Source organism: Macaca fascicularis, chromosome 2 (genome assembly GCF_037993035.2).
Source record: "Macaca fascicularis isolate 582-1 chromosome 2, T2T-MFA8v1.1".
Classification (NCBI taxonomy): domain Eukaryota; kingdom Metazoa; phylum Chordata; class Mammalia; order Primates; family Cercopithecidae; genus Macaca; species Macaca fascicularis.
The window spans coordinates 41,449,753-41,476,102 of NC_088376.1; the positions used below are offsets into that span (position 1 = coordinate 41,449,753).

The following is a 26,350-nucleotide window of genomic DNA, read 5'->3' on the forward strand; positions in this document are numbered from 1 at the left end:
AGTCTCCCAAGTAGCTGGGACTACAGGCATGCACCACCACACCCCACTAAGTTTTGTATTTTTAGTAGAGATGGGGTTTTGCCATGCCTGCCTCAGCCTCCCAAAGTGCCAAAGTGCTGGGATTACAGGTGTGAGCCACTGAGCCCGGCTGGTTTGTGTGTGTGTGTGTGTGTGTTTTTTTTTTTTTTTTTTAAATGAAACAGGGTCTCGCTCTGTTGCCCAGGCTGGAGTGTAATGGTGCAATCACAGCTCACTACAGCCTCTACCTCCCTTTGGGGCCCAAGCACTTCTCCCACCTCAGCATCCCAAGTAGCTGGGATTACAGGCCTGAGCTGCTAATTATTTTCTTTCTTTTTTTCTCATTCTCTCGCTCTCTTTTTCTTTTTCTTTCTTTTTTTTTTTTTTTTTTTTTTGCCATGTTGCCCGGGCTGGTCTTGAACTCCTGGACTCAAGCGATCCGCCACTCTGCCTCCCAAAATGCCATGATTACAGGTATGAGCCACCACACCCAGCAATGCTGCAAAGTCTCATAGGCCAGGATAGTATAACCTAAGAAATGATATATGAAGAACACTCACAACAGGGAAGAGGTGAGGAGTGTTCAGGCAGAGGGAAGAGCATTTGCAGATGCCCTAGGTGAGAAGAAACCTGCATCCTTTAAGGACCTAAATGAAGCCAAGCAGACAGGGGCTAGATCACACATGGGGGCTTCATGCCCACCTTAAGTAGTTTGGGTCTTTAAAAAAGGAATGAGACTCCATAAAGAGGTTTTAAGGAGCGAATGCCATAGCTGCCATGACCAGGTTTCCCTTCCCCATAGCTGCAGAGCAGGCACAGGGCTGGTTTAGCCCACCAGGTTGTGCCCAGCGCGGGGCCAGCGGCCGGCTCCTACCCACACTTGCGGGCGGGAAGACTGGACGCACTGCGGGACCTGGTGATGTCCTGGGTTGGGGCTGAGGAAGGCCTGTGTGCGGAGGGTGCGGCCTTCGGCTAAGGCAGAGGACCGGGGTTGGGTCCGTGGCGGCGGGAGGGGTGGCCTCCTGCACTGGGCGCCCCAGGGGACCTGAGGCGCGACAAACAGTCGGCGCGTTGGTACTCGCGCCCGCAGAGCTTTCAACCTCCGCGCCGGCTGCGCCTGTTTCTCTGCGAGGGAAGCAAGGCCACGCGGCCTACGTAGCCGAGTCGGAACCAACCGGTTGTTTGGTGAAACCTACCCCAGAGCCTCCCACGGCCCACAGCGCGCAGGTGAGGTAGCAGCCCGGGTGGGGTCGGGGTCGCGCCTGCGCCCGCCTGGACGCCTCGGGCCCGTCAGCTCCGCACCCTGGAAGCCCCTGCGCACAGCCCCCGGCATCCCCACGCCCTCGGCCCTGCTGCGCAGGCGGCGGCCATCTCTGGGCGGCGGCGGCGGCGGGAGGTGTCTGCGCGGTCGGTGAGACCCAGGCGGGTGAGGCGTTGGGTGAGTTCCGGACGCTTCCAGCCGGCCCGCCGGTGATCCCAGGCCTTGGGGCGGGACCCGGCTCCCGCTCACCGCGGGTAAAGGTAGAGGTGCGGCGGGGCGCGGGGCCAGACCGGGGCGGTGCGGGGGCGTCCCTGCCTGGCCGTCCCTGCCTGGCCAGGCCCTGCCCCGCGACCTGCCGCACCCGCCTCCGGCCTGTTCGCGAACTCTAAATATAATATTTGTCACTGTCGAAAAAAAGAACAGAAAGCAACAAGGAAGCAAGCAAAGCAGCCGTGCCCGTGTTCCCCAGAGACAAGCTGGGTTAACATGAAGATGTATTTTCTTCCAGACGGTTTTTCCTTGTAATATGAGCGGGGCTTATTTTTGCAGAACCTGCATCATAAAGTGCTGAAACACGCTCGCTCGCTCTCGCTCGCTCCCTCTCCTTTGAGACAGGATCTCGCCCTGTCGCCCAGGCTGGAATGATGCAGTGGCGCGATCTCGGCTCACTGCTGCAGCCTCAACCTTCGGCCTCATTGTCTTAATAATACATCACATGCATTTACCCGTATCTTTAAATGTTTTTCTGCGTCCTTTTTATTGGCCACACTAGACTGTACATTCCTGTGTGCCAGGTTGACTGCCTCATCTATCCCTGACTCCTGGCATGGCTTTGACTGGAATGTGATTTACTAAAGGTAGTTTCTCCCTGATTGTGAGCACCCAAGTGGTTTCCAGTTTTTAGTTATTGCAAAAAGTAATTAACTGAGCACCGTTGCATCTGGGATTTTGAGCATGATCATTTGTGTAGAATGAATCCCACAAGATTCGTTCTAAAACAAGATAGAATCTACAATCTCTACCACAAGGCTTCTGGTATAGATTGTGAAATGAATAACTTCAGAAAAGTTATTCTCATTTTTGTACCTCCAGTAAGTAGCATTTGGGAATACTTGGCTCGAGGAGCTTCCTGACTGACTTTACTGGAGACCCCCCTCACTTAATACGGGGCCGGGCCGGGTATGAAGATGTCAACACTTAAGTGTGACTTGCATTATTGGCTGGTCATACCTGGGGCTTTTGTTGAAAAGGGAACTATGAGCATCCTAGTAACTACTATCATCTGAGTAATTTTTACACTGACTTCAGTTTATCTTGAGCAAATCATTTCAGTCCCCAATAAGGATAAACCTAAGTTAAAGCAAAATTCAGGTAGGATTAGATGAACATGTTGGTGTTTAAGTCATGCTCTGAAACTTAGGTGTTGTGTTGCTAGGGAAGGGATTTTAAAAGATTGATGGGTAAGTATGAGATACTGAAAAAGCTTTCTTTGAAGTTTCAAGTGCTTGGCATCATCTCCATCAGTGAAAATAAGTGGAATATGGTTTTTCATCTTTTTTATTTACATTTTAATAACATTTGCAAAAATAGATGGATTTTTTTGTATTTATCATTTTCCAGTTTGGTCATAGAATCTTGAAAATTAAGTACATGCATAAGAGTTTAAAAACAACAGTGGATTAATTTCTTGCTCCCAAGTTTTATTTTTTTATTTTTCAGACAGTCTCCGTCTGTCGCCCAGGCTGGAGTGCAGTGGCACGATCTTGGCTCACTGCAACCTCCATGTCCCGAGTTCAAGAGATTCTTGTGCCTCAGCCTCTGGCGTAGCTGGGATTTACAGATGTGCGCCACCATGCCCGGCAAATTTTTCTATTTTTGCAGAGACAGGATTTCACCATTTTGTCCAGGCTGGTCTCGAACTATTGACCTCAAGTGATCTGACCTCCCAAAGTGCTGGGATTACAGGTGTGAGCCATCACGCCTGGCCACTTTTCTCCAAAGTTTTAAACCAAAGCCTTCTTTGGCAGAGCTAGGACCCTTCCCATTCTGTCCTATGCTGCTTCCCTTTATAAGGACACTCCCATTGTTGTACTATAATCATCTCTTGGTCTCTCCAGACTCCCCCACTCTGAGGTTAGTGTCCTGCCCAGAGCCTGGTACATAAGTACCCAATAACTGTTGGTATGCGGGATGAACTTAGAATATGCCATGTGTTTATTAAATCGAATTTGTAACTTGGAGATCTATGTGACAGATATTTCTGAGTGAAGTGGAAACTGGGGACAAAGACAGATGTTATCTTTTGGTTTCAGGTGTAATTGCATCCCAAGAGACACTACGGCTAGGACACCTGCTTTTCTTTCGTTCTTTTTTTTAATTAACAACTTTACTGAACTATAACTCACATACCATGTAATTCACCCATTTAAAGTATACGCTTCTTTTTTATATAAATAACTTTTTGAAGTGGTAAAATATATATAACGTAGATTTGCCATTTTAACAATTTTTTAGTGTACAATTCAGGGCCATTAAGTACATTCACAGTATTGTGCGATCATTGTCACTGTTTGCCAAACTTTTCAATACCTTAAACAGAAACACAGTAACCATTAAGCAATAACTCCCTGCTATGGTTTGGATATTTGTCCTTACCAAATCTCATGTTGAAATTTGATCCCCAGTGTGGCAGTATTGGGAAGTGGGGCCTAATGGGAGGTGTTTGGGTCATGAGGGCAGATCCCTCATGAATACATGAATAATGCCCTCCTTTGGAGGTGAATGGGTTGTTGCTCTGTCAGTTCTCACTATAACTGTTTGATAAAAAGAGCCTGTACCTTCCCCCCCAACCCCCTCACCCTACCCCACCCCACCCCCATCTCTCTTGCTTTCTCTCTGGTCACGTACTCTCTACACTGCCAGCTCCCCTTTGCCTTCTGCCATGAGTAGAAGCAACTTGAGGCCCTCACCAAATGCAGATGCCCAATCTTGAGCTTCTCCAGACATGAGAATCATGAGCTAAATAAACCTTTTTTCTTTATAAATTATGCAACCTCGGGTATTCCTTTATAGCAACGCAAAAGAAACTGAGACTTCTCCTTATCCCTTCCCCTTTTCCCAGGGAACATCTAATCTGCTTTCTGCTTCTATGAATGTCCCTATTCTGAGTATTTTATGTAAGTGGAATCGTATTTGTCATTTTTTGTCTGACTGTTTCACTTAGCATAAAATTTTCATAGTTCATCCATGTTATAGCATATGTCAGAATATCACTCCTTATTTTGGCTGAATAAAAAGGAATATCCTTTGTATATGTATGCATTTTATCACTTCTCAGCCTTTTGGCTAAGATCAAGTGTATATACCACATTTTATTTATTCTTACGTTGACGGACAACTTGGGTTGTTTTCATCTTTTGGCTATTGGAAAATGCTACAATGAACAATAGTATACAGGTGTATGAGTGACTGATTTCAAAACTTTTGGGTGTATACCTAGCAGCAGAATTGCTAGGTCGTATAGTAATTCTCTGTTTAGGTTTTGAGGAACTGTCATATCATTTTGTATGACAGCTTCACCATTTTACAGTCCCACTAGCAATGTACAAGGATTCCAGTTTTTCCACATCCTTGCCAACACTCATTATTTTCTGTTTATCTTTAGTATAGCTATCCTAGTAGATGTGAAGTTGTATTTCATTGTGGTTTTGATTTGCATTTCTCTTGTGGTTAATGTTGTTTAGCATCTTTTCATATGCTTATTGACTATTTGTATGTCTTCTTTAGAATAATGTCTGTTGAAGTCCTTTGCCTTTTTTTTTTCTCCTGGAGATGGAGTTTTGCTCTTGTTGCCCAGGCTGGAGTGCAATGGCACGATCTTGGCTTACTGCAACCTCCGCCTCCCGGGTTCAAGTGATTCTCCTGCCTCAGCCTCCCGAGTAGCTAGCTGGGATTACAGGTGCCTGCCACCACGCCTGGCTAATTTTTTGTATTTTTAGTAGAAACGGGGTTTCACGATGTTAGCCAGGCTGGTCTTGAACTCCTGACCTCGGGTGATCCATCCGCCTCAGCCTCCCAAATTGCTGGGATTACAGGTGTGAGCCACTGTGCCCGGCCCCTCTGCCCATTTTTAAATGGGGTTGTCTTTTGTGTTTTTGAGCAGTAGAGTTCTTTATATATTCAGAATGTGAAACATCTATCAGATATATGATTTCCAAATATTTTCTCTCATCCTTGTCTTTTCACTTTCTAGATAATGTCCTTTGATGCACAGAAATTTTAGTTTGTTTTTGTTTTTTTGAGACAGGGTCTATTCTGTTGCCAAGAGTGGAGTACAGTGGTGCAATCACAGCTCACCTGCAGCCTTGACCTTTCAGGCTTAAGTGATCCTCCCACCTCAGCCTCCCGAGTAACTGGGACTACAGGCATGCACCACCATGCCTGGCTAGTTTTTAAATTTTTTTGTAGATATGGGGTCTCCCTGTGTTGCCCAGGCTGGTCTTGAACTCTTGGACTCAAGCAGTCCTCCCACCTTGGCCTCCCAAATTGTTGGGATTGCAGGTGTGAGCCACCACACCCAGTCAGTTTTAACTTTTGATGAAGTCCAGTTTATCTGTTTTTTCTTTTGCTGCTATCCTTTTGGTGTCCTATCTAAGAATCCATTGCCAAATCCAAGGTCATGAGGATTTACCTCTATGTTTTCTTCTAAGAGTTTTGTGGTTTTAGCTTTTATATTTAGATCATTGAGATAACTTTTGTATATGGTGTGAGATAGGTGAGGTTCAACTTAATTCTCTTGTGTATGAAAATCTAGTTTTCCCCATAACATCTGTTGAAGAGACTATTCTTTCCCCACCAGATAGAGTTGGCCCCCTTGTCAAAAATCACTTGGCCACAGATACGTGGATTTATTTCTGAACTCTCAAATTCTTTAAGGACAGAAACATTTTCTTCAGGCTGGGCATGGTGGCTCATGCCTGTAATCCCAGCACTTTGGGAGGCTGAATTGGGAGGATCGCTTGAGCTCAGGAGTTCGAGACCAGCCGGGGCAACATGGTGAAACCTCATCTTTACAAAAAATTACAAAATTAGCTGGGTGTTGTGGCACATGCCTATGGTCCCAGCTACTAAGGAGGCTGAGGTGGGGGGATTGTTTGAGCCCAGGAGGTCGAGGCTGCAGTGAATCAAGATCGCACCACTGCACTCCAGCCTGGATGACTAGAGTGAGACCCTATCTCAAAAAACAAAAAAAGAAGGATTTTCTTCAAATTTCTGACAGCGTCTAGTACAGTGTCTCTTGATAGCAGGCTCAAATAAATGTTGAAAAAAACTGAAAGCTGGACATTTATCATAAGAAAACTTTTGTTGTGAAGGTACATCTCCCCTTGAGAAAACAAATAGAGCATAGCTGCTGTAAATCATACAAACCCACAGAAAATTTTAAAAGACATGTACGACCGTGTGCGGTGACTGTAATCTCAGCATCTTGGGAGGCCAAGTCAGGTGGATTATTTGAGCCCACGAATTCAAGACCAGCCTGGGTAACATGGTGAAACCTCATATCTACAAAAAATACAAAAATGAGCCGGGTGTGGTGGTGTGTACCTGTAGTCCCAGCTACTTGGGAGGCTAAGATGGGAGGATCCTTTGGGCCTGGGAGGTTGAGGCCACAGTGAGCATTTAGTACACCATCGACTGCACTCCAGCCTGGGCAACAGAACAAGACCCTGTCTCAAAACAAAAACAAAAACATGTACAGATGCTTCTTGACTTGTGATGGGGTTATATCCCAGTAAACCCACTGCAAGTTTAAAATACTGTAAGTCGAAAATGCATTTAGTCCACCTAACCTATCAAACATCATATCTTAGTCTTGCCTACCTTGAGTGTGTTCAGAATACTTACCTTAGCCCACAGCTGGACAAAATCATCTAACACAAAGCCTATGTTACAATGAAGTGTTGGCTGTCTCATGTAACTTTTTGTACTGTGCTGAAAATGAATGGTTGTATGGGTACTCAAAGTATGGTTTCTACCAAACACGTATCTCTTCTGCACCATCTTAAAGTCAGAAGATCATTGAGTCAAATCGTTGTAAGCCGGGCACCATCTGTATGTGACTTTGGAGTGCTTTCAGAACATTTGGTGGGCATTTACGTATTTGTTGAATTAGTGAATTACATTTGCTCAGGCTGGTATTCCCATCCAGAGAATCACCAGTTATGGAGGAAGTAAGTTTACTTTTGTATAGGGATATTCTCAAAATGAAAAATCAGCTGATGGTCCAAAGTATCTTAAAGTCTGTTTAAGTAAACATTGATCTCTGTGCTTTAGTGCCTGTTGAGGTTTTAGAATAATTATTCGTATTTACTTCCTTTCAGACATCTAGCCTAAATCTCTATTTTATTTCATGTTTCCCTAAAGACTCACTAGTGGGCATATTTTTATGTGCATTTGATGAGTTGACTAGTGGTTTTTAATGATTTTCCCTGATATGAAGGGCCAAAAAACAGATGTCAGTCTATTAACCTGTTGCATTTGTGGCTATTAAGAGTGTTTTCTATGTGTGCTCTCCAGTTTTTGAGCCAGAAGAGCAATTTCAATTAAATTTTAAAGTGGTGAGATTGGAATGGAATGTATAAAGTGACAGAGGTCATAAGACTAGTGAAACTGCTGGAATAGGAGATAGGAGAGAAGCCCAAAAGCAGGAGGCAGAGTTGATTTTGGACATTTTTCTTAAACATTAGATGGGATTTGTTGATGGGAATTACTGTTTGCGGTAAGATCATTTGAAAAGTTTTCTTTACTCCATGTGCATTATTGGCACCCTCTACAGCTTTGTTAGAAAGTTGGATAGGTAATAAGAACCCAGGACTGGCAGTGGAGATGGCACTTGGAGGGATGTGTGTTACTGATTTCCCCATAATGAAGGAAAGAGGCTAGACCAGGTGATTTTATTGTTCTTTGTTTTCCAGTGCTGAAAATTGTATGACTCTCTCATATTTTGGTTAAGGCTGTGTATAAGATAATGGTCACTTTAATCCTTGCATAGAAAGCAGTTTTTAAAGTTAATCTCTGCCTTTTAAAATTGTACAAAATTTGAAGTATTGCAGCTTTTTATAAGCTGAATATACTTTTAATGTTCCAAAGAATAATGTCTTTTGTTTGTTTTGTTGTTGTTGTTGTTTTGCTTTTGGAACAGCGTCTTGCTCTGTTGGCCAGGCTAGAGTGTGGTGGCATGGTCATGGCTGACTGCAGTCTCAAACTCCTGGAATCAAGCGATCCTCTCGCCTCAGCCTCCTGAGTAGCTGGGACTACAGGCACATGCCACCACGCCCAGCTAATTTTTTTTGGTTTCACTGTGTTGACCAGGCTGGTCTCGAGTTCCTGGCTTCAAATGATTCTCCTGTCTCAGCCTCCCAAAGTGCTGGAATTACAGGGCTAAACCATCATGCACACTCCAAGGAGTAATTTTAAAAACATTTTATAATTATTAACCATTTATAAAAAGATATTTTTAGTGTTTTGCTTAAAATAATGGATAGCATGAACAAGAAAATTGAAATATTATTAACTTTGTATTAAAGCAGCATTTTTCTTATTTAGTCAGAGAAAGGCAAAGAGAGTAACAGAATTTTATATTGATTTGTAACTTTAAGAAGAAACATAATTTTGATATATAGTTATATAAGTAGAATTAGAATGCTTCAAATTTGCTAGATAATTGCTTCAGTACTTACTTTTATCTTTGTTTATAATTCTCTTCTATCAGGTGTACTTTTAATTATTGGAGAATGAAAAATTGCTATATTTTAGGTAGTCCTTCAATAATTGTTGAATGCCTGGATGATTGTTCATAAGTTTAGAGAAGAAAAAATGTTTTAATGTGATCATGATTTCTAATCTTTCTTATAATTGGTGGTATTGCCTTTTATACTTCTCCATGAAAAGGTATTATAATTAAGATGTTGTATCTTAGTGTGATTTAGTAGTATTTGGAATTCCTTATAATAGAAAACAGAGCAATTATTTTAGGTTTGAATGCCTACATTACTGAACTTTCTGGAGTCTCTGAAAATTGTAGAGCAAAATTTGAATAACACCCCTAAATACATTCTGATTTACAAAGGATGCCTTATTGAAGTTTATATTATGCTGTTTGGCTTATTTTATTTATATTATATGTATGTATAATATTTATATATTATATGTATATATTATATAATGTATATATACTACATATAATATGTATATAAATATACATATTATTTATATGTACTCCAGCTTGGGCAACAGAGTGAGATCCTGTCTCAAAACAGATACGTATATCTATATATATCTCTATCTATCTATCTGTATCTATCTGTCTGTTTATCTATCTATATCTGTCACACAGGCTGGAGTACCTATAATTATACTGTCTTATCTATCTATAATATAGATATATAATATCTATCTATATAAAATATATATATATGATTTGAGACAGGGTCTCATTCTGTCACCCAGGCTGGAGTACATATAATTACATTGTGTATGTATATATGTGTGTGTGTGTATATATATGTGTATATATAGTATCTATCTATATTATATTATATATAATATATAGTATATATAGTAAATATATGTTATATATAGCATATATATAGAGATATCTGTTTTGAGACAGGGTCTCACTCTGTCATCCAGGCTGGAGTGTAGTGGCATGATCACCAGAGCCTCTAACTCCTAGGCTCAAGCGATCCTCCCACCTTAGCCTCCCCAGTAGCTGGGACTACAGGTGCATGCCACCATGCCTGGCTGGCTTATTATATTGCTGTGCATTCTTTTTGTTCTTATTGTTGAAGGATACCCTCTGGTTTCGTAGGGGATAATCCTTAAGAGTAGAAAAATTCACAAATTTGTGTGGTGCTAATTTTTAAAAAGAGGGATTTATTTTAGGTACAAATATTTACCTAGTTTTTATTCTAAAATCCTTAGCTTTTCTGGCCCATTGGATTGCTTTTATGAGTGCTAATGTCTTCTTTAATATCTTTTTGGCTGGGCGTATGGTGGTTCATGCCTGTAATCCCAGCACTTTGGGAGGCTGAGACGGGTGGATCTCTTGAGACCAGGAGTTCGAGACCAGCCTAACCAACATGGCAAAACCCCATCTCTACTAAAAATACAAAAAAATAGCCAGATGTGGTGGCATGTACCTGTAGTCCCAGCTACTCAACAGGCTGAAACATGAGAACTGCTTGAACCCAGGAGGCAAAAGTTGCAGTGAGCCGAGATCATGCCACTGCACTCCAGCCTGGGAGACAGAGTGAGGCTCTGTCTCAAAAACAAACAAAAAACTTTTTAATAATTTGTGACTTCTGGCTGTTTCCAGCCAGAGAGGGTTAGCAATCTCCTATTTTTAACCAGGAGAGAGCATTCTTGAGCATCTATAGGAAACAGGCGCTAATTAAGGAAAGGGCTAAACTAGGGTAGATCTTGGAAGCAAAACATAGTTGAATTTAGGGTACTTTGGCAGGAGTGAAACTGTGAATCCCAAATCTTCAAATGTGAGGGTTTCCTATGTGAGAGTTTCCTATGCATGTGAATTTGTGTGCATTTCTGATTTTAGTACAGCTTAATTAACACTGCGGCCCAGTTACTGTTTAGTTCATTGCATGGTACTGGACTCTAGTTCTGGGTTGGATAGTGCCAGTTGCATGAGCCAGCCACATAACTTTTGTCGATTCATCATTGGCACTAGTAAATTAAATGGGCTTAAGTAGGGGGATCAATTAAGTTTGCTCTTTGAAAGCAGACCAGCATATCCCTGTCTGCTTCTTGCAAACTCATCAGTTCTTTGAAGTTATCTAAACAAAGATTTTAAAAATTATGTTCCACCATAGTGTAGCCTTCTAAAATAAAGATTACATTTTAAATTAGTTACCACTTTAACACTGATGCTCCCAGAAGATGCATTGTGTTTATCCTGGAGTTTGATGTATTCCCTGACTCATAGCCTTGGGGCTTCTTGTGCTTCAATTTGAGAAGCATAGGACCCAGAGGATCTCTTAGGTCTCTTGCAGCTCTGATGTGCAATAAATGAGAGTTTGTTCTTTAGTTTTGATAAAGTATACCTTTAAGAAATTATAAATCCATAACAGGGAGAAATATGACTGATTTGCATGATGTAACATCTTTCTCTGAAAAGTAAAGATTGCAGTTCTATTTTATGTGAAAGCTGTTTCATCGGAAACTCCATGTAATTTAATAAATGGATTGCAAAATTAGAAAAACCCTTTGTAGATGTCATCATTGTTGCTTTCAGTCTCTCTTTGCTGCAATTCTGCTTTTTTCTTTCCTGGCTGCTAATTGGATTAAAGACTGTTTTTGCCAACCATGGCATCTGGAGATGACAGTCCTATCTTTGAAGATGATGAAAGGTAAATGTCTTATATTGCAGTAAACTAGCCTTTGACATTTTCAAGATTGTTATCATTCAAAAGAGTGATTTATCCAAGCTACTCTGTTAAGAATACATTCTGTAAAATTTCAGAATACATGGTTCTACTTTTAAATGATTTAGAGCAGGAGTAGTAAATACCTGGCGTGGGGGTAGCCTCCAGTAACATGGCATCCATTTCGGTAGAGCCTTGTTATGAGATCTCCTCTTTTCTCTCAGCACAGAGTTCTTGGCAACTACTTCAAAATGATATAAAATCCATTTACCATCTTCAATTTAGAGCATACAAAGGGGATTAGGGTGAACAAAGAGGAAGATGTAGTTAAGAGAACAGGCTTTGGAGCCAGAATCCTAGGTTTAAATCCTGCCTCTGCCACTTAATGTCATTGTAACCTTAGGTAAACCCTTAGCCTCTCTGAGCCTCATCTGTAAAATAAGGATACTAACAGTAGCCATCTCATGGTGATTCTGCGAGTTAACATAAGCTCTTAGAACAGTGACTGGCACATAGTAATACTTAATAGCTGTTAGCTATGATCATTATTGCTGTAATAAATGATACTTCTGTCAAAGCTAAAAAGATACACCAGTATCAAAATATTAATTAGATATTATGTATGTATTATATCATTCACACTCAAAAATATATGTTTAAGTATATGCCAGAAATTTCCGACAAACCACAATCCTTTATTTACTTCTTATTTTTGAGACAGTCTCAGTCTTTCACCTGGGCTGAAACATGGTGGTGCAATCATGGCTCACTGCAGCCTCAACCTCCTGGTCTCAGATGACTCTCTTGCCTCAGCATCCCAAGTAGCTGGGACTCCAGGCATTAGCCATCCTGTGTGACTAATATTTTTGTAGAGACAGGGTTTCACCATGTTGCCCAGGCTGGTCTGGAACTCCTGGGCTCAAGTAATCTGCCCACCTTGGTTTCCCAAAGTGTGAGATTACAGGCATGAGCCCCTCACCCAGCCCAAAGTCCTTTATTTTTTTAAATAAGGTTTCCTGTAATAATGCCAAGAATATTTTTCATAACATATTAAAATTATTTTTCTTTATTATAGGACATTTCTTCCATGACTTTTTTCTGTCTCAGTATAATAAATTAGAAACTTTTTGTTAAAACAAATCCCTAGTATTAGTTTAAGTATGGGAGGTTTGGAGAGTTCTTGTTTTAGAGTGATTAGACCTGAAAAGGAGAATAAAATTAAATACCATGGTTTTTAAATGGGAGCTGGTGGGGGAAGAGTAAAGACTTTTTACTGGCCTTTCCATGCACTGTACTGTAGCCTAACCTAAAATACTAACCAGGATAAACTGATGCTTTCTTAATCCTATTAATATTCAGGTAGCTTTTTTTAGAAGTAATCGGACTATGTACCCATATATAGTAGTTGTATCTTAAAGGAAGACTGAATAAGAAGGAGAAAATAGTTACATGTACTGTGAGTAGAATTTCTTAGGTACTGTCACTTTAATATTTTGACATTTTAGAGGTTTTAATCTAATATTTTCATCTTGGAAGGATTAATTGGTTATTTAATTAGTATTTAGGCCCTGTATAATTGCTTTATTTTATTCCTTTAGCCCTCCTTACAGTCTAGAAAAAATGACAGACCTCGTAGCTGTCTGGGATGTTGCTTTAAGTGACGGAGTCCACAAGATTGAATTTGAACATGGGACTACATCAGGCAAACGAGTAGTATATGTAGATGGAAAGGTAGGAAGAAAATATGTTACTTTGTAAAATATGATGTATAGAGAAGCTTGATTTTGTTAAAGTAGCATCTTCATATGTGAATTTGGGGTTTTTTTTTCTTATAGTCATGTTTTTGATCTGTATCATTTTGCTGTGTAAATAGTTATAGAATTCATGGAATATAGCATGTAATATTTTTTATTTATTTATTTTTATTTTATTTTATTTTATTTTTGAGACGGAGTCTCGCTCTGTCACCCAGGCTGGAGTGCAGTGGCCGGATCTCCGCTCACTGCAAGCTCTGCCTCCCGGGTTGGCGCCATTCTCCTGCCTCAGCCTCCCGAGTAGCTGGGACTACAGGCGCCTGCCACCTCACCCGGCTAGTTTTTTTGTATTTTTTAGTAGAGATGGGGTTTCACCGTGTTAGCCAGGATGGTCTCGATCTCCTGACCTCGTGATCCGCCCACCTCGGCCTCCCAAAGTGCTGGGATTACAGGCTTGAGCCACCGCGCCCGGCCAACATGTAATATTTAAAGTGCTTTTATTTTCTAAAACCTTGGCGTCATAAATTAATAAAATTATATCCTTTTTTTTTTTTTTTTTTTTTTTGAGATGGAGTCTCGCTCTGTCACCCAGGCTGGAGTGCAGTGCTGTGGTCTCGGCTCACTGCAAGCTCCACCTCCTGGGTTTAAGTGATTCTCCTGCCTCAGCCTCCCAAGTAGCTGGGATTACAGGCACCTGCCACCACACCAGGCTAATTTTTTGTATTTTTAGTCGAGACGGGGTTTCACTGTGTTGGCCAGGCTGGTCTCAAACGCCTGACCTCGTGATCCGCCCGCCTCAGCCTCCCAAAGCTTGCTGGGATTACAGGCATGAGCCACCATGCCTGGCAATAAAATTTTGTCTAAATGGCATTGCCTTTGTTCACTCTACGTTATTTCTAAAATTAAATATTAATTTTTCTTCCGTTTGACTGTTTAAAATTTTTCTATTTTATTATGTAGGAAGAGATAAGGAAAGATTGGATGTTCAAATTAGTGGGCAGAGAAACATTCTGTGTTGGAGCTGCGAAGACAAAAGCGACCATAAATATAGATGCTATCAGTGGTTTTGCTTATGAATATACTCTGGAAATTAATGGGAAGAGTCTTAAGAAGTATATGGAGAACAGATCAAAAACCACCAATACTTGGGTATTACACATGGATGGTGAGAACTTTAGAATTGTTTTGGGTAAGTTAGTGCTGTTTCTGCATAACTTATTTTTTTATAATGTCTGTTTAATTCCTGTAACTATTCAGACCTTCTATGGAGGTTTGAAAAGGAGAGGGAGTGTAAGTGCAGGTGTATTTCATTTGTTTAAAAACATTTTAAAAAATCTTTTTGTTTCCCATCTGCTTGGGATTGTCTACCAGGTGTGTATATTGTCCAGCAGGTGTATTTCTAATGTGTCCTGTGTAAATGAAGCATTCATTTAATCCACCATTTTATATGTAAGCTATCTTAAGCCAGGTTTTATGGTGATGGATTTGAGGATTATAAGTTTAGGTTTTAAAAAAATGTAATATTGCCAGGCGCGATGACTCATGCTTGTAATCCCAGCACTTTGGTAGGCCAAGGCGGGAGGATCACCTGAGGTCAGGAGTTTGAGACCAGCCTGGTCAACATGGTGAAACCCCCTCTCTACTAAAAATACAAAAATTAGCTGGACATAGTGGCACATGCCTGTAATCCCAGCTACTCAGGAGGCTGAGGCAAGGGAATCACTTGAATCCAGGAGGTGGAGGTTGCAGTGAGCGAGATTGTGCCACTGCATTCCAGTCTGGGTGACAAAGAAAGACTCTGTCTCAAAAAAAAAAAAAAGTAATATTGGTGCAGGTTTTGATATTATTTGGTATTTCTCTTTATAAATATATCTTAAAGACAGTTGGAAATTTAGGATTTATCAGTAAGAAAGCAATATTTTCCTAGATAACAATAGGCTTAGTACTGCATCAGATAAAACTTATCAAAGTTTAGGACTTTTTGAAGAGTTTTGTTTGTTTGTTTTTCTAGGCTTTCCTGTTTGGGTTTCTCTTTTCTTATGGAAAGTAGATATATATCTTTTCTTTACCCATATTCCTATGTCTGTTAGCAGTTTTACTCATGTTCTCTATTGCTTGGAATTCTTTTCATTCTTTGATGTTTTTGAGACAGGGTCTCACTTTGTCGCCCAGGCTGGAATGCATTGGTGTGCATGAACATGGCTCAACTTTGTCTTCCTGGGCTCAGGTGATCCTCCAGCCTCAGCCTCCCGAGTAGCTGGGACCACAGGTCCACATCACCATGCCAGGCTAACTTTAAAAAAAATTTTTGTAGAGACAGGATCTCACCATGTTGCCCAGGCTGATCTTGAGCTCCTGGGCTCAAGTGATCCTCCTGCCTCAGCCTCCAAAAGTACTGGGATTACAGGTATAAGCAGCTGTGACTACCCTTCTTTTCATTCTTAACAACAATATTGGGAGTCTGTTGGCTTCCTGTTCTAAATATCCAAGTCTGCTGCTTCATAGCCACCCTAGACTTTCTTTCATGGAACTCTTTTGTTCTTCTAGTTATTGAACCCCTTAACTCCTGCTTTCATCTTTGTTTACTGGAATATATCCTTAGGTAATCTCCTGATAAAGGGTGTCTAAGAAATAAACATAACTTTGATCCTAATGCTAAATTGATAGTTTTGTTCAGTACAGAGTTTTAATTTCAAACTAATTTTCTCTCAGAATTTTTGAAACCCTTATTCCAATAGCTTTTATTCTCTGTTGTTTGAAATGAGAAGTTTTGTGCCAATCTGAATCTCATTTTTTTCTTTCCAGAAGGTTTTGGGAGCTCATCTTATCCCTTATATTTCCAAATTTCATAGTGATATATTTAGGAATATAGTTACTCAATCTGCAATAAAGTTTTAGAACCACTGGATCTCATTAATAATGGAAATTTTAGTTTTTAAAAGGATTATGATTAGTGTCAACACTCTTGAACATATGGGACTTTAACAGATGATGAAACCAGGCCTTTAGTTAATTTTAGGTACTTAATCAGCTCCTTCGCCAACTTGTAATACAATTGATATTAACTTTTCCTGGGAGAAATGGAAGAGACTACCTAAGCTATGCCTAGCATACAGTTAGTTCTCTTTTAAACGCCCAGGGGCCTGCTTATCTACTTGTGAATTATCTCCGGTCTTTCAAAAAATCTATTTTTCTCCTTTTACTCCTTGTCTGCCTTTACTCTTCCCTATCCATTTGCAATCCCTCATGAGCCTGGAAATGAGACAGAGTTCAGCCCAGACTTGTCCCTTTTGCTGTTTGGAAGGGACAAGGGACCAGGGTCGTTTACTGAGGTAAAGGCAAAATTCCCTATGTTATTGATATTGCTTGCACCTCTACTTCCAAGATCCATCAAACTGTGGACTATGCTGACTACAGCCTACATTTTACAGATTAGTTATGAAGAATGCAGGCTCCCGGATCAGACCTGTGCGATGGACAAATTACTTAACCTCTGAGCCTTGGTTTCCTCATCTGTAAAATGGGGATAATACGGCGGCTCATGCCTGTAATCCCAGCACTTTGGGAGGCCGAGGCGGGTGGATCACAAGGTCAGGAGATCGAGACCATCCTGGCTAACATGGTGAAACCCCGTCTCTACTAAAAATACAAAAAAATTAGCCTGGCGCAGTGGTGGGCACCTATAGTCCCAGTTACTCGGGAGGCTGAGACAGGAGAATGGCGTGAGCCCAGGAGGCAGAGCTTGCAGTGAGCAGAGATCACACCACTGCACTCCAGCCTGGGCGACAGAGCGAGACTCCGTCTCAAAAAAAACCAAAAAAACAAAAAAAAATGGGGATAATAATGGTAACTCCTTCACAGAGTTGTGGTATGAGCGAAGCTTAATTGATTTAGTACATGTAAAGTACTTAGCAGTGGTTCTCACATTGTGAATTCTTTAAAAATATTATTTGTCAGCCAGGTACAGTGGGTCACACCTGTAATCCCAGCACTTTAGGAGGCTGAAGTGGGAGGATCACTTGAGCCCAGGAGTTCGAGACCAGCCTGGGCAACATAGGGAGACCTCATCTCTGCAAAATATTTACATATTTGCTGAGTCACGTAGCACATGCCTGTAGTCCCAGGTACTTGGGAGGCTGAGGTGAGAGGATCACTTGAGCCCAGGGATTCAAGGTTGCAGTGAGCTAAATTGCACCACTGCATTCCAGCTTGGATGACAGAGTGAAACTCTGCCTCAAAATTAATAATGATTTGGCTGGGCATGGTAGCTCACACCTGTAATCCCAGCACTTTGGGAGGCCAAGGCAGGTGGATCACTTGAGGTCAGGAGTTTGAGACCAGCCTGACCAACATGGTGAAACCCCGTCTCTACTAAAAATACAAAAATTAGCTGGGCATGGTGGTGGACACCTGTAACCCCAGCTACTTGGGAGGCTGAGGCAGGAGTATTGCTTGAGCCTGGGAGGCGGAAGTTGCAGTGAGCCGAGATCGCGCCACTGCACGCCAGCCTAGGTGATCAAGCAAGACTCTGTCTCAAAAATAATAATAATAATTAATTTAAAATATTATTTGTGGTTATTATTACTACTCATGGGCAAAGAATGGGCTTATCTAGGGTCTCCTGGTAAAAGTCACTTATATATATTATGTGGCAAGTTTCAAATGATAGTATTATATGACTTTCTAAATTTTATATTGAGAAATTAGAGCAAGGCCACGAAAAAGCTTTGAATAACAAAATATTATGATTTACTGAGGTCATATTATGTGCCAGATACTATACTAGGCACTTTATATAAATTATTCCTAACCCTTATAACAACCTGTGGGAAAAGTGGTATCTTCATTTGCCCCTGAGGAAATGGAAGCTCAGAGTAGTGGTGACTTGCCAAAGGGTACTGCTAGTAAAAAGTGATGCTGAGACCTGACCTCAAAGATCATGTGCATTCTTTTTCACCACCCCAAAAATGTGAGGCATATAAGGGCAATGAAAACAGAGTTGGTTAGCATTCTTAGCTCTGGTAGTCTCCACACCACTGAATATCATGGGAGGAAAATAAAACTGGCAGGGGGAAAGTACGTATGAAACTTCATGTTGAAAGGAAATTCTCTTTCTGTTCTGAAAAGTTTCACTTTTCTGGTAGCATTTACAGAACATAACCTGCTCAGGACTCACCTGGGAAGTCCCTAGCTATTGTTCTTGTGGCTGAGGGAATCTGCAGGCAGGTAAAGAGGAGATGCTTCAAGACGAACATGCAGCAGCACCTCCCATGAATCACTGAATCCACCTCTGAGTCATGATAGATTTGACATTTTATCAGCCAGATATATCCTTTTATTAACATATCATTTTGAATAGGTTACATACTCAAGATTCAGAAATCAAAATGCTCTTAAAAGACACAGTGAAAAGTCTTGCTTCCATCCCTGTTCCCATCTGCCATTTTCCCCCAAGATAACCATTTTTAGTGTCATTCTAGTGTTTCTTTATTCAGATTCAAGCAAATACACATATTATCTCTTATCACATAAAAGCATCTTGCTTTATTCACTTAGTACATTCTGAAGATCCTTTTATATCAGAACCTAAAGAACTTTTTCATGCTTTTTTGTAGCTACAGAGTAAATTTCAATAGTAAATATTTAGCTCATTCCCAACTGATGAACGCTTGAGCTGTTTCTAATCTTTTGCTGTTAAAAGCAATGCTGCATGAATAGCTTTGTTTGCATGCCTCTTGGAATACAGGACACATAGTATATTAGTACACATTTCTGGAAGTAGGAAAGTAGGACTTCTTCTGGGTCAAAGAATAATTGTATTTGTCATTTTAATCGATTTCTGCCCATTTGCCTTCTATAGTACTTTTACCATTTTGTACCCCCATTAACTATTTTCCCCCAGGTTCTCCAGCAGAACATGTTGCCAAACTTTTGGATTTTTTGGCATTCTGCTAGGAGAAGAAATGGTATTTCAGGGTTGTTTTTATTTGTCTTTTTCAAAAGTGAGGTTGAGCATCTTAGGTTTAAGTTTCTTTTGTGTTTCCTTTCTCATGATGCCTGTTCATGCCCTTTGCCCTATTTTCTTTTGGTTGTTGGTCTTTTTCTCCTTCATTTCTCACAGTCTTCACATTAGTAAGTTTAGTCCTTTGTTCGTGCCATGAGTTTGAAATATTTTTCCAAGTTTGTCATTTATTGCATAACTTGGCTAATGTGTGTGCATTTTTCTTCAGTTGTGCTGTGGCTTTTTTACTTTTTTTTTTTTTTTTTTTTTTTTTTTTTTTGAGACAGGGTCTCACTCTGTTGCCTAGTCTGGTCTGGAGTGCAGTGGTGCAATGTTGGCTCACTGCAACCTCCACCTCCCGGGTTCAAGCAATTCTCCTGCCTCAGCCTCCTGAGTAGCTGGGATTACAGGCGCCCACCACTATGCCCAGCTAATTGTTTGTATTTTTAGTAGAGACAGGGTTTCACCATGTTGGCCAGACTGGTCTCGAACTCCTGACCTCGTGATTTGCCCGCCTCGGCCTCCCAGAGTGCTGGGATTACAGGCATGAGCCACTGAGCCCGGCCTTTTCTTTACTTTTATGTAGTCAAATTTAATACATTTACTTTCAGGGCTTCTGGATTAGTAGTGTTCTTCAGAGGCATGCTAATACGCTAGTGTAGAAACTCTGAGTACCTGCACATGTTCAGTAAGTACAGCAAGTAAAATACGAGTTTCCACCACCATCGTGGTTTATCATAGCACTGTGCACACTGATCATGTCTTGGGACAAGTTGAGTTTACCTGCAGCTGTGACTGTAGTGACTTTCTACTAAGGCTGCCACTGAGGTGACCCCTGCCCATATCTCCTGGACCCCTCTGGCTTTCTCTTTTTCCATCTAGCGCACCTCACAGGCTTTTCTCCCATCTCTAAGTGAGGCTCCCATCTCAAGGTGTGGGGAGGGAAAGAACCCCCTTTAGACTGTGCTCCTGGAGCAGATGGCCAGGTAGTCAGACCCTGGACTGGTGCCTCAAACCTGACCCCCGGACTCCTTGTGCACATACAGGCCACACTTCCTTCTCTTCTTCGCTATAATACCCAAAGCTCATCTTCCGGCTTCTTGACTAGTGCAGTCTTCTCTCCTGATACTCCCAGGACACTAACGTTCGCAAGGGGCTCTGGGGACTCCCCCACCCTAAGGTGAGCTATGGCAAGTTAACTGATGCGTTTAAGTGTGTCGGGGCAGCATTTTGTTCCATATTGTTCCTTAGTGTGCAGTCCACCAGCTATACCTATTTTTTACTTGTAATCCAGTAATTTTTCTCTAAAGTGAAACCACTCTGAAAAGAAATAGACATTATTGTACTACCTAGTAAGAAGCTGGACTAGATTTCTAAAGTGGACGTGCTGTCTATCCTGTATAAACCCCGTGGCAGCTGCTTTCGGTGGTCCCTCTGTGCCATTATCCAGTTGGGTGAGTGTGGGAGGCAGGGGAGTCATCTGGTCAGTACTGAAGGACATTTTGTGTGGAAAGGTCCCTGCTCACATTCATCTGTATGCATCCTTCTTTTTTGTTTGTTTGTTTGAGACCGAGTCTTGCTCTGTCACCCAGGCTGGAGTGCAGTGGTGTGATCTTGGCTCACTGCAAGCTCCGCCTCCCAGGTTCGCGCCATTCTCCTGCCTCTCAGCCTCCCAAGTAGCTGGGACTACAGGCGCCCGCCACCATGCCCGGCTAATTTTTTGTATTTTTAGTAGAGACAAGGTTTCACCATGTTAGCCAGGATGGTCTTGATCTCCTGACCTCGTGATCTGCCCGCCTCAGCCTCCCAAAGTGCTGGGATTACAGGCGTGAGCCACCACACCCGGCCTGTATGCATCCTCCTTTAAAGATGGTCCTTTTGGATTTATTTTGTTTCATAAGGCTTCATCAATTTGTATTAGGACCATAACTTTCTCTTAAAAGATTGTTTTGTTTCATTATAGTTTTATGAACAAAGAACAAACACAGCTTCTTCAAATTTTAGGAGAGTCTCCAAGCCATGAAAGCCATGAAAAAGTATTGGGTTTTGGAATATTAATGGAGTTTTAGAGATCTGGTATATCAATCCTTTCCTAAAGTAATAAATAGGAAAAGTTAGCTTTATCTTTAATTCACAGAATTATAACTTAAAGTTTTTATGCTACTTTTACAGAAAAAGACACTATGGACGTATGGTGCAATGGTAAAAAACTGGAGACAGCAGTAAGTTGACTATTTGATGACTCTAAGTGCCATGTATCTAAGTTACCATTGAATTGTTGCTGCATTTCCTAATTATAGAGATTTTATAATGAACCAAGGCCCTGTTGATAAAAACAAAAAAGGGATTAAGTACTCCTGACTCCAGATTCTGAAAACCTTTGCCAGACAGTGCCTGGTGCCATGAGTTTGGAAACAACTTATGTTCTTAGCTGACACCAACTTCGTACTCTCCCTTTCCTGTCCTGGACCAGGCTCTAGCATAGCAAGTAAAATACCAGTAAAATACCTAGCAAGTAAAATACCTAAAAAGAGCCCCTAGTTAAAATTATATCCCCAAAGGTTGGTGTCCTCTTGTGTTTATCCATTTCAAGTGGTGCGTTACGTATCACTGCTTCTCAAACTTGCATGCATAGAAATTGCCTGGGATCTCGTTAAAATGCTAATTCTAACATTTCCCTGGGTGCTGCTAGTGCTGCTGGTCCACAGAACACACTTTAGGAATGCTTTATACCATACACTCAAGCAGAGCGTTCTTTTCTGAAAGCGAGATTTTTGTAAAATGACTGATACGGTATCAGATGACGCGAAGGTAGACGAACAGGAAAGGGCACTCTCACAAAGCCCAGAGGACGAGTGGAATTTTAGACCAGCAGTGCCGATGCAGGGAGAAAGAGGCTACCCCAGTCACTGTGGCCAGGCACACGGAAATCCCCATCTAGACTCCAGTGTGTTTGGCTTTTGCTATCAGGTGCTTGGATTACTGTGGCTGTGGATGGGATGAATGTAGGAGTGAATTTCAAGGAGGAATGAAACAGTAGTAGTGCGCACAGGGGAGAGAGTGGGAAACAAAGTGTGGGACTAGGAGCTGAAATCACTGGGTGGTAAGCCCCATGTCTTATGGGATCTGCGGGCCAAGCAGGGAGTGCTGTCGCTGCGACCCACCTTCATGCTGGCTCCAGATGTGAACATCAGGGCTAGAGATAATGGGAAGCTGTCTTCTCTGGTCACATTTTGCATGTTGTAGTTGCTTTTATCTCATTTGTATAGTATAGGTATAAGACAGTGAGAAAAGGTGCTGTTGGTAGTTGGAGGAAAGGAGGTCTGGGATTAATTTATTCATAAGACCACCTAGAACCTACTTGGTCTGATAGCTGTTTCTGAGGAGGTGACAAAGCCAGAAATCAAAAATTACAAAGATGAAGCCACACGTGGTAGCACAGGTCTGTAGTGGCCTCCTACTTGGGAGGCTGAAGTGAGAGGAACCCCTGAGTCTAGGAGTTTTAGGCCAGCCTGAGCAACGTAGTGAGACCCCATCTCTAAAATAATTAATCAATAAATTGAAATTTAAAAGTCACAAAGATGAATGCTTTTCTGTTTCTGAGTCCTGAAGAATTTAATCTGGGCTCACTCAAAATTGAGTGCTTGAGCTGCTCTCTGGGCTAAATCTGCTGATAGAGACTTCTTTTATGCAGAGAGGCTTGGAGAGTGCTTCAGTATTTTATGGCCCCCTTTGGAAAAACTCCAGTTACCACTAACATAGATCAGATACCTACTCTGTGCCCAATGCCATACCTGGTGGTTCTTCCTGTTCTTTTTTTCCTAGCCTGGAATTCTCTAGATAGAGAATCAGCACTTTTGAATCTCATTTCCTCTCACACTCGAGAAATTCTCCAGTGCACATGTAAAGAGAACGCTGTTTTATGGTATTAAGAGTGTGGTTGTACTGGTCGAGGTGACTCATGCATGTAATCCCAGCACTTTGGGAGGCCGAGGCGGGCAGATTGCTTGAACCTAGGAGTTTGAGACTAGTCTGGGTGACATGGCGAAACCCCTCTCTACTAAAAATACAAAAATTAGTAGAGCATGGTGGCGCATGCCTGTAGTCCCAGCTACTCAGGAGGCTGAGGTGGAAGAATTACCTGATTCCAGGGAGGTTGGGGCTGCAGTGAGCCAAGGTTGCACCACAGCACTCCAGCCTCGGTAACAGAATGCGAGACCCTGTCTCAAAAAAAAAAAAAAAAAAAAAAAAAAAAGCAATTGTAACTTTGGGAGGCCGAGATGGGAGGATCACTTGAGGCCAGGAGCTCATGACCACCCTGGGCAGCATGACAAGACTGTATCTCTACACAAAACTTTTTTTTTAAAGTTAGCTGTGTATGTTGTTGTGTGCCTGGTCCCTGCTGCTCAGGAGGCTGAGGCAGGAGGATTGCTGGAGCCCAGGAGTTCAAGGCTGCAATGAACTACAATTGTACCCCTGTACTCCAGCCTGGGTGGCAAGAGCAAGACCCTGTCACACACACACACAAAGAATGTTGTTGTGGTTGTAAAAAGGTGAAAATAATATTCATCCACATATCTTTGTTTTGTAGTAATTAACAGGAAACCACATGTGTTTGGAAAATAGCTCTTTATAACACAGTTGCTTTCTCATTGTAACTACAACCTAGTTTGCAGGGCAGTTTGGGCAGCTCCATATCTGGGCAGCCTTCCCCAGTACTGTATGTACACACAACAAACTCATCCTGTTGCCTGTGAGTTACAGCTGATTTTCTCCTTTTTATCTCAAAGCATCGTGCCAAAATTATATATTTGTCCAATTGCCAAGAAGCTGGTTATATAGATTATATTACCTAACCCTTGCCCTTTCCTCTGAAGTCTTTTTTTCAAGGCTCAATATTAAAAATGGGGACAGGAACACACTGCACCCAAGGACGTGCTTGTGGTATTCAGCACACCTCCCATAAGGAGCCACTGGCCACATCCTTCCCAGAGCTGGGAAAAGGCTTCTCTCCCTGAGGCGTCCTGTGCCTTCTTCGGCTTGGTATTGTTAACTGGGGGGCCTTGTTCTGTCTACTTTGGCTGCCAGGAAGCTCATAGCCAGGGTTGAAATCTGATTTTCTGTTTCTTTGCTTTCTAGCATAAATCATTTCTTATCCTCTAAGCCTCTTCTTCCTTCCTTCCTTCTCTGTGCTAATCTTTTTACTCTAGATCACTGCTACCCAATCACAGTACCATATGAGGCACAGATATGACCTTCATGTGTAATTTTAACTTACCTAGTATCCACATTTGAAAACATTTTAGATGAAGTTAATTTTAATACTATATTTAATTTAAATCAATATATCAAAAATATTATTTAACATGTAATCAGTATGAAAAGTTATTTTATATATTTTTTGTTTCATACTAGGTGTTTCAAATCTAGTGTCTATTTTATATTTAAACAGCGTATCTATTTTCAGACTAGTCAATTTCAAGTGCCCAATAGCCACATGTGGCCAGTGGCTACTGTATTGAACAGAACAGGTATAGATTTAGTGGTGTTTGGTTTTGTTGTCTGTATATTTTATTGTAAGCCACCTTATACCCAGAGGAATCAGATTTTCAGAGTGGCTAAGAACACTATCCCTGGCTGGATGCCGTGGCTCACACCTGTAATCCCAGCACTTTGGGAGGCTGAGGCAGGTAGATCACTTGAGGCATTTATAAATAACTAATAAATGTCATGTTTATCATTTTTATTTTTGAAAACATATGTTATAGACACATAGCCATGAGGTTTATTTTCCTCCCCCAAGAATTTAAGATTCTTAAGGATTGTAGGGGTTATAAAAAGGAAACTTTCAATTCATGACAGAAATGTAAAAGCATCTAAGTACAAGCTTTAGACTTTGTTTTTCAAAGCTTATTGTTTAATACATTATTTTATTGTACTACTAGTACTTTTAGATGGTATTAATGCTCTAGACAAAGAGAAATGTTTGTGCACCACTAATTCCTTCTTCTTTTGTTGATCCAGGGTGAGTTTGTAGATGATGGGACTGAAACTCACTTCAGTCTCGGGAACCACGACTGTTACATAAAGGCTGTCAGTAGTGGGAAGCGGAAAGAAGGGATTATTCATACTCTCATTGTGGATAATAGAGAAATCCCAGAGATTGCAAGTTAATGAATCTTAATCTTAAGAAGTAAAGATCAGGACTTTTTAATTACTGTGGTAATTAAATTGTTCAGTATGTACTTATCAGTACATTTAGTCTGCAATGTTTTTATTTTTTAAAAAGTTACATGAAACTGTAACATTCCAAGGGTCAGGAAAAAAACCAATTATGTATAGTCATAAAAATTACAATGTATGATGCAAATAATGTAAAATGTTTTAAAGACAAATGGAAAATAAGATATGGACCAAAGTCACTAATGTTTTACAACAGTAACCTTTACTATAATAAATACTGTAAACAAAAGCTGCTTGATTTGTGTTTCTATGTATGGGTAAGTCTTTACGTGTTTTTAACCTGTGCAGATAGGTTGTCTCTCTAGTTTACAGCAGTTGGTACATAATGATACAATTAGTTTAACTGAAGAAAATGAGAAACGTTTTTTATTTGGAAACATTAAGGAAACTTCAGATAGTGAGTGTCACAAGAATTTAATTTAAAATGTAGGTTTCTGAAAATGTGGTTATTTTGTTTAATTAACATGGTGAAGACATAAACCAAAAGGAAAAGAAGCAAACTCCTTTACACCAGATTGTATCAGGTGCTACCTCAGGCGGTAATTAAAAAGTGAGAGTTGTGTGTCTGTACCTAGGTGTAGCCCCAGTGTTAGTGCTTCTGTGGCTGAATCGGCCTGTGCAGGCATACTCACAA

At 41.2% G+C, this 26,350-nt stretch overlaps 1 protein-coding gene across 16 annotated transcripts; it reads left to right on the top strand.

The window, feature by feature from the left end:
* The first annotated feature begins 966 nt into the window (after positions 1–966).
* Positions 967–25,945, top strand: FAIM (Fas apoptotic inhibitory molecule). Of its 16 annotated transcripts, none has more exons than XR_012430749.1 (7): positions 967–1,245; positions 11,644–11,703; positions 13,317–13,449; positions 14,433–14,661; positions 20,520–20,653; positions 21,646–21,695; positions 25,498–25,945. XR_012430749.1 is itself a non-coding variant. In XM_074031155.1 (7 exons), the coding sequence occupies exons 2-6, from the start codon at positions 11,660–11,662 to the stop codon at positions 24,489–24,491; spliced, it is 597 nt and encodes a 198-aa protein (XP_073887256.1). In that variant the 5' UTR covers positions 967–1,245; positions 11,644–11,659; the 3' UTR covers positions 24,492–24,516; positions 25,498–25,726. The 16 variants fall into 16 exon arrangements, 12 of the variants coding, with proteins under 12 accessions (XP_073887256.1, XP_005545962.1, XP_073887257.1 ...); XM_074031155.1 differs by lacking the exon at positions 20,520–20,653 and adding an exon at positions 24,351–24,516 and having other exon boundaries at positions 25,498–25,726; XR_012430750.1 differs by lacking the exon at positions 967–1,245 and adding an exon at positions 1,377–1,456.
* Positions 25,946–26,350: the final 405 nt, after the last annotated feature.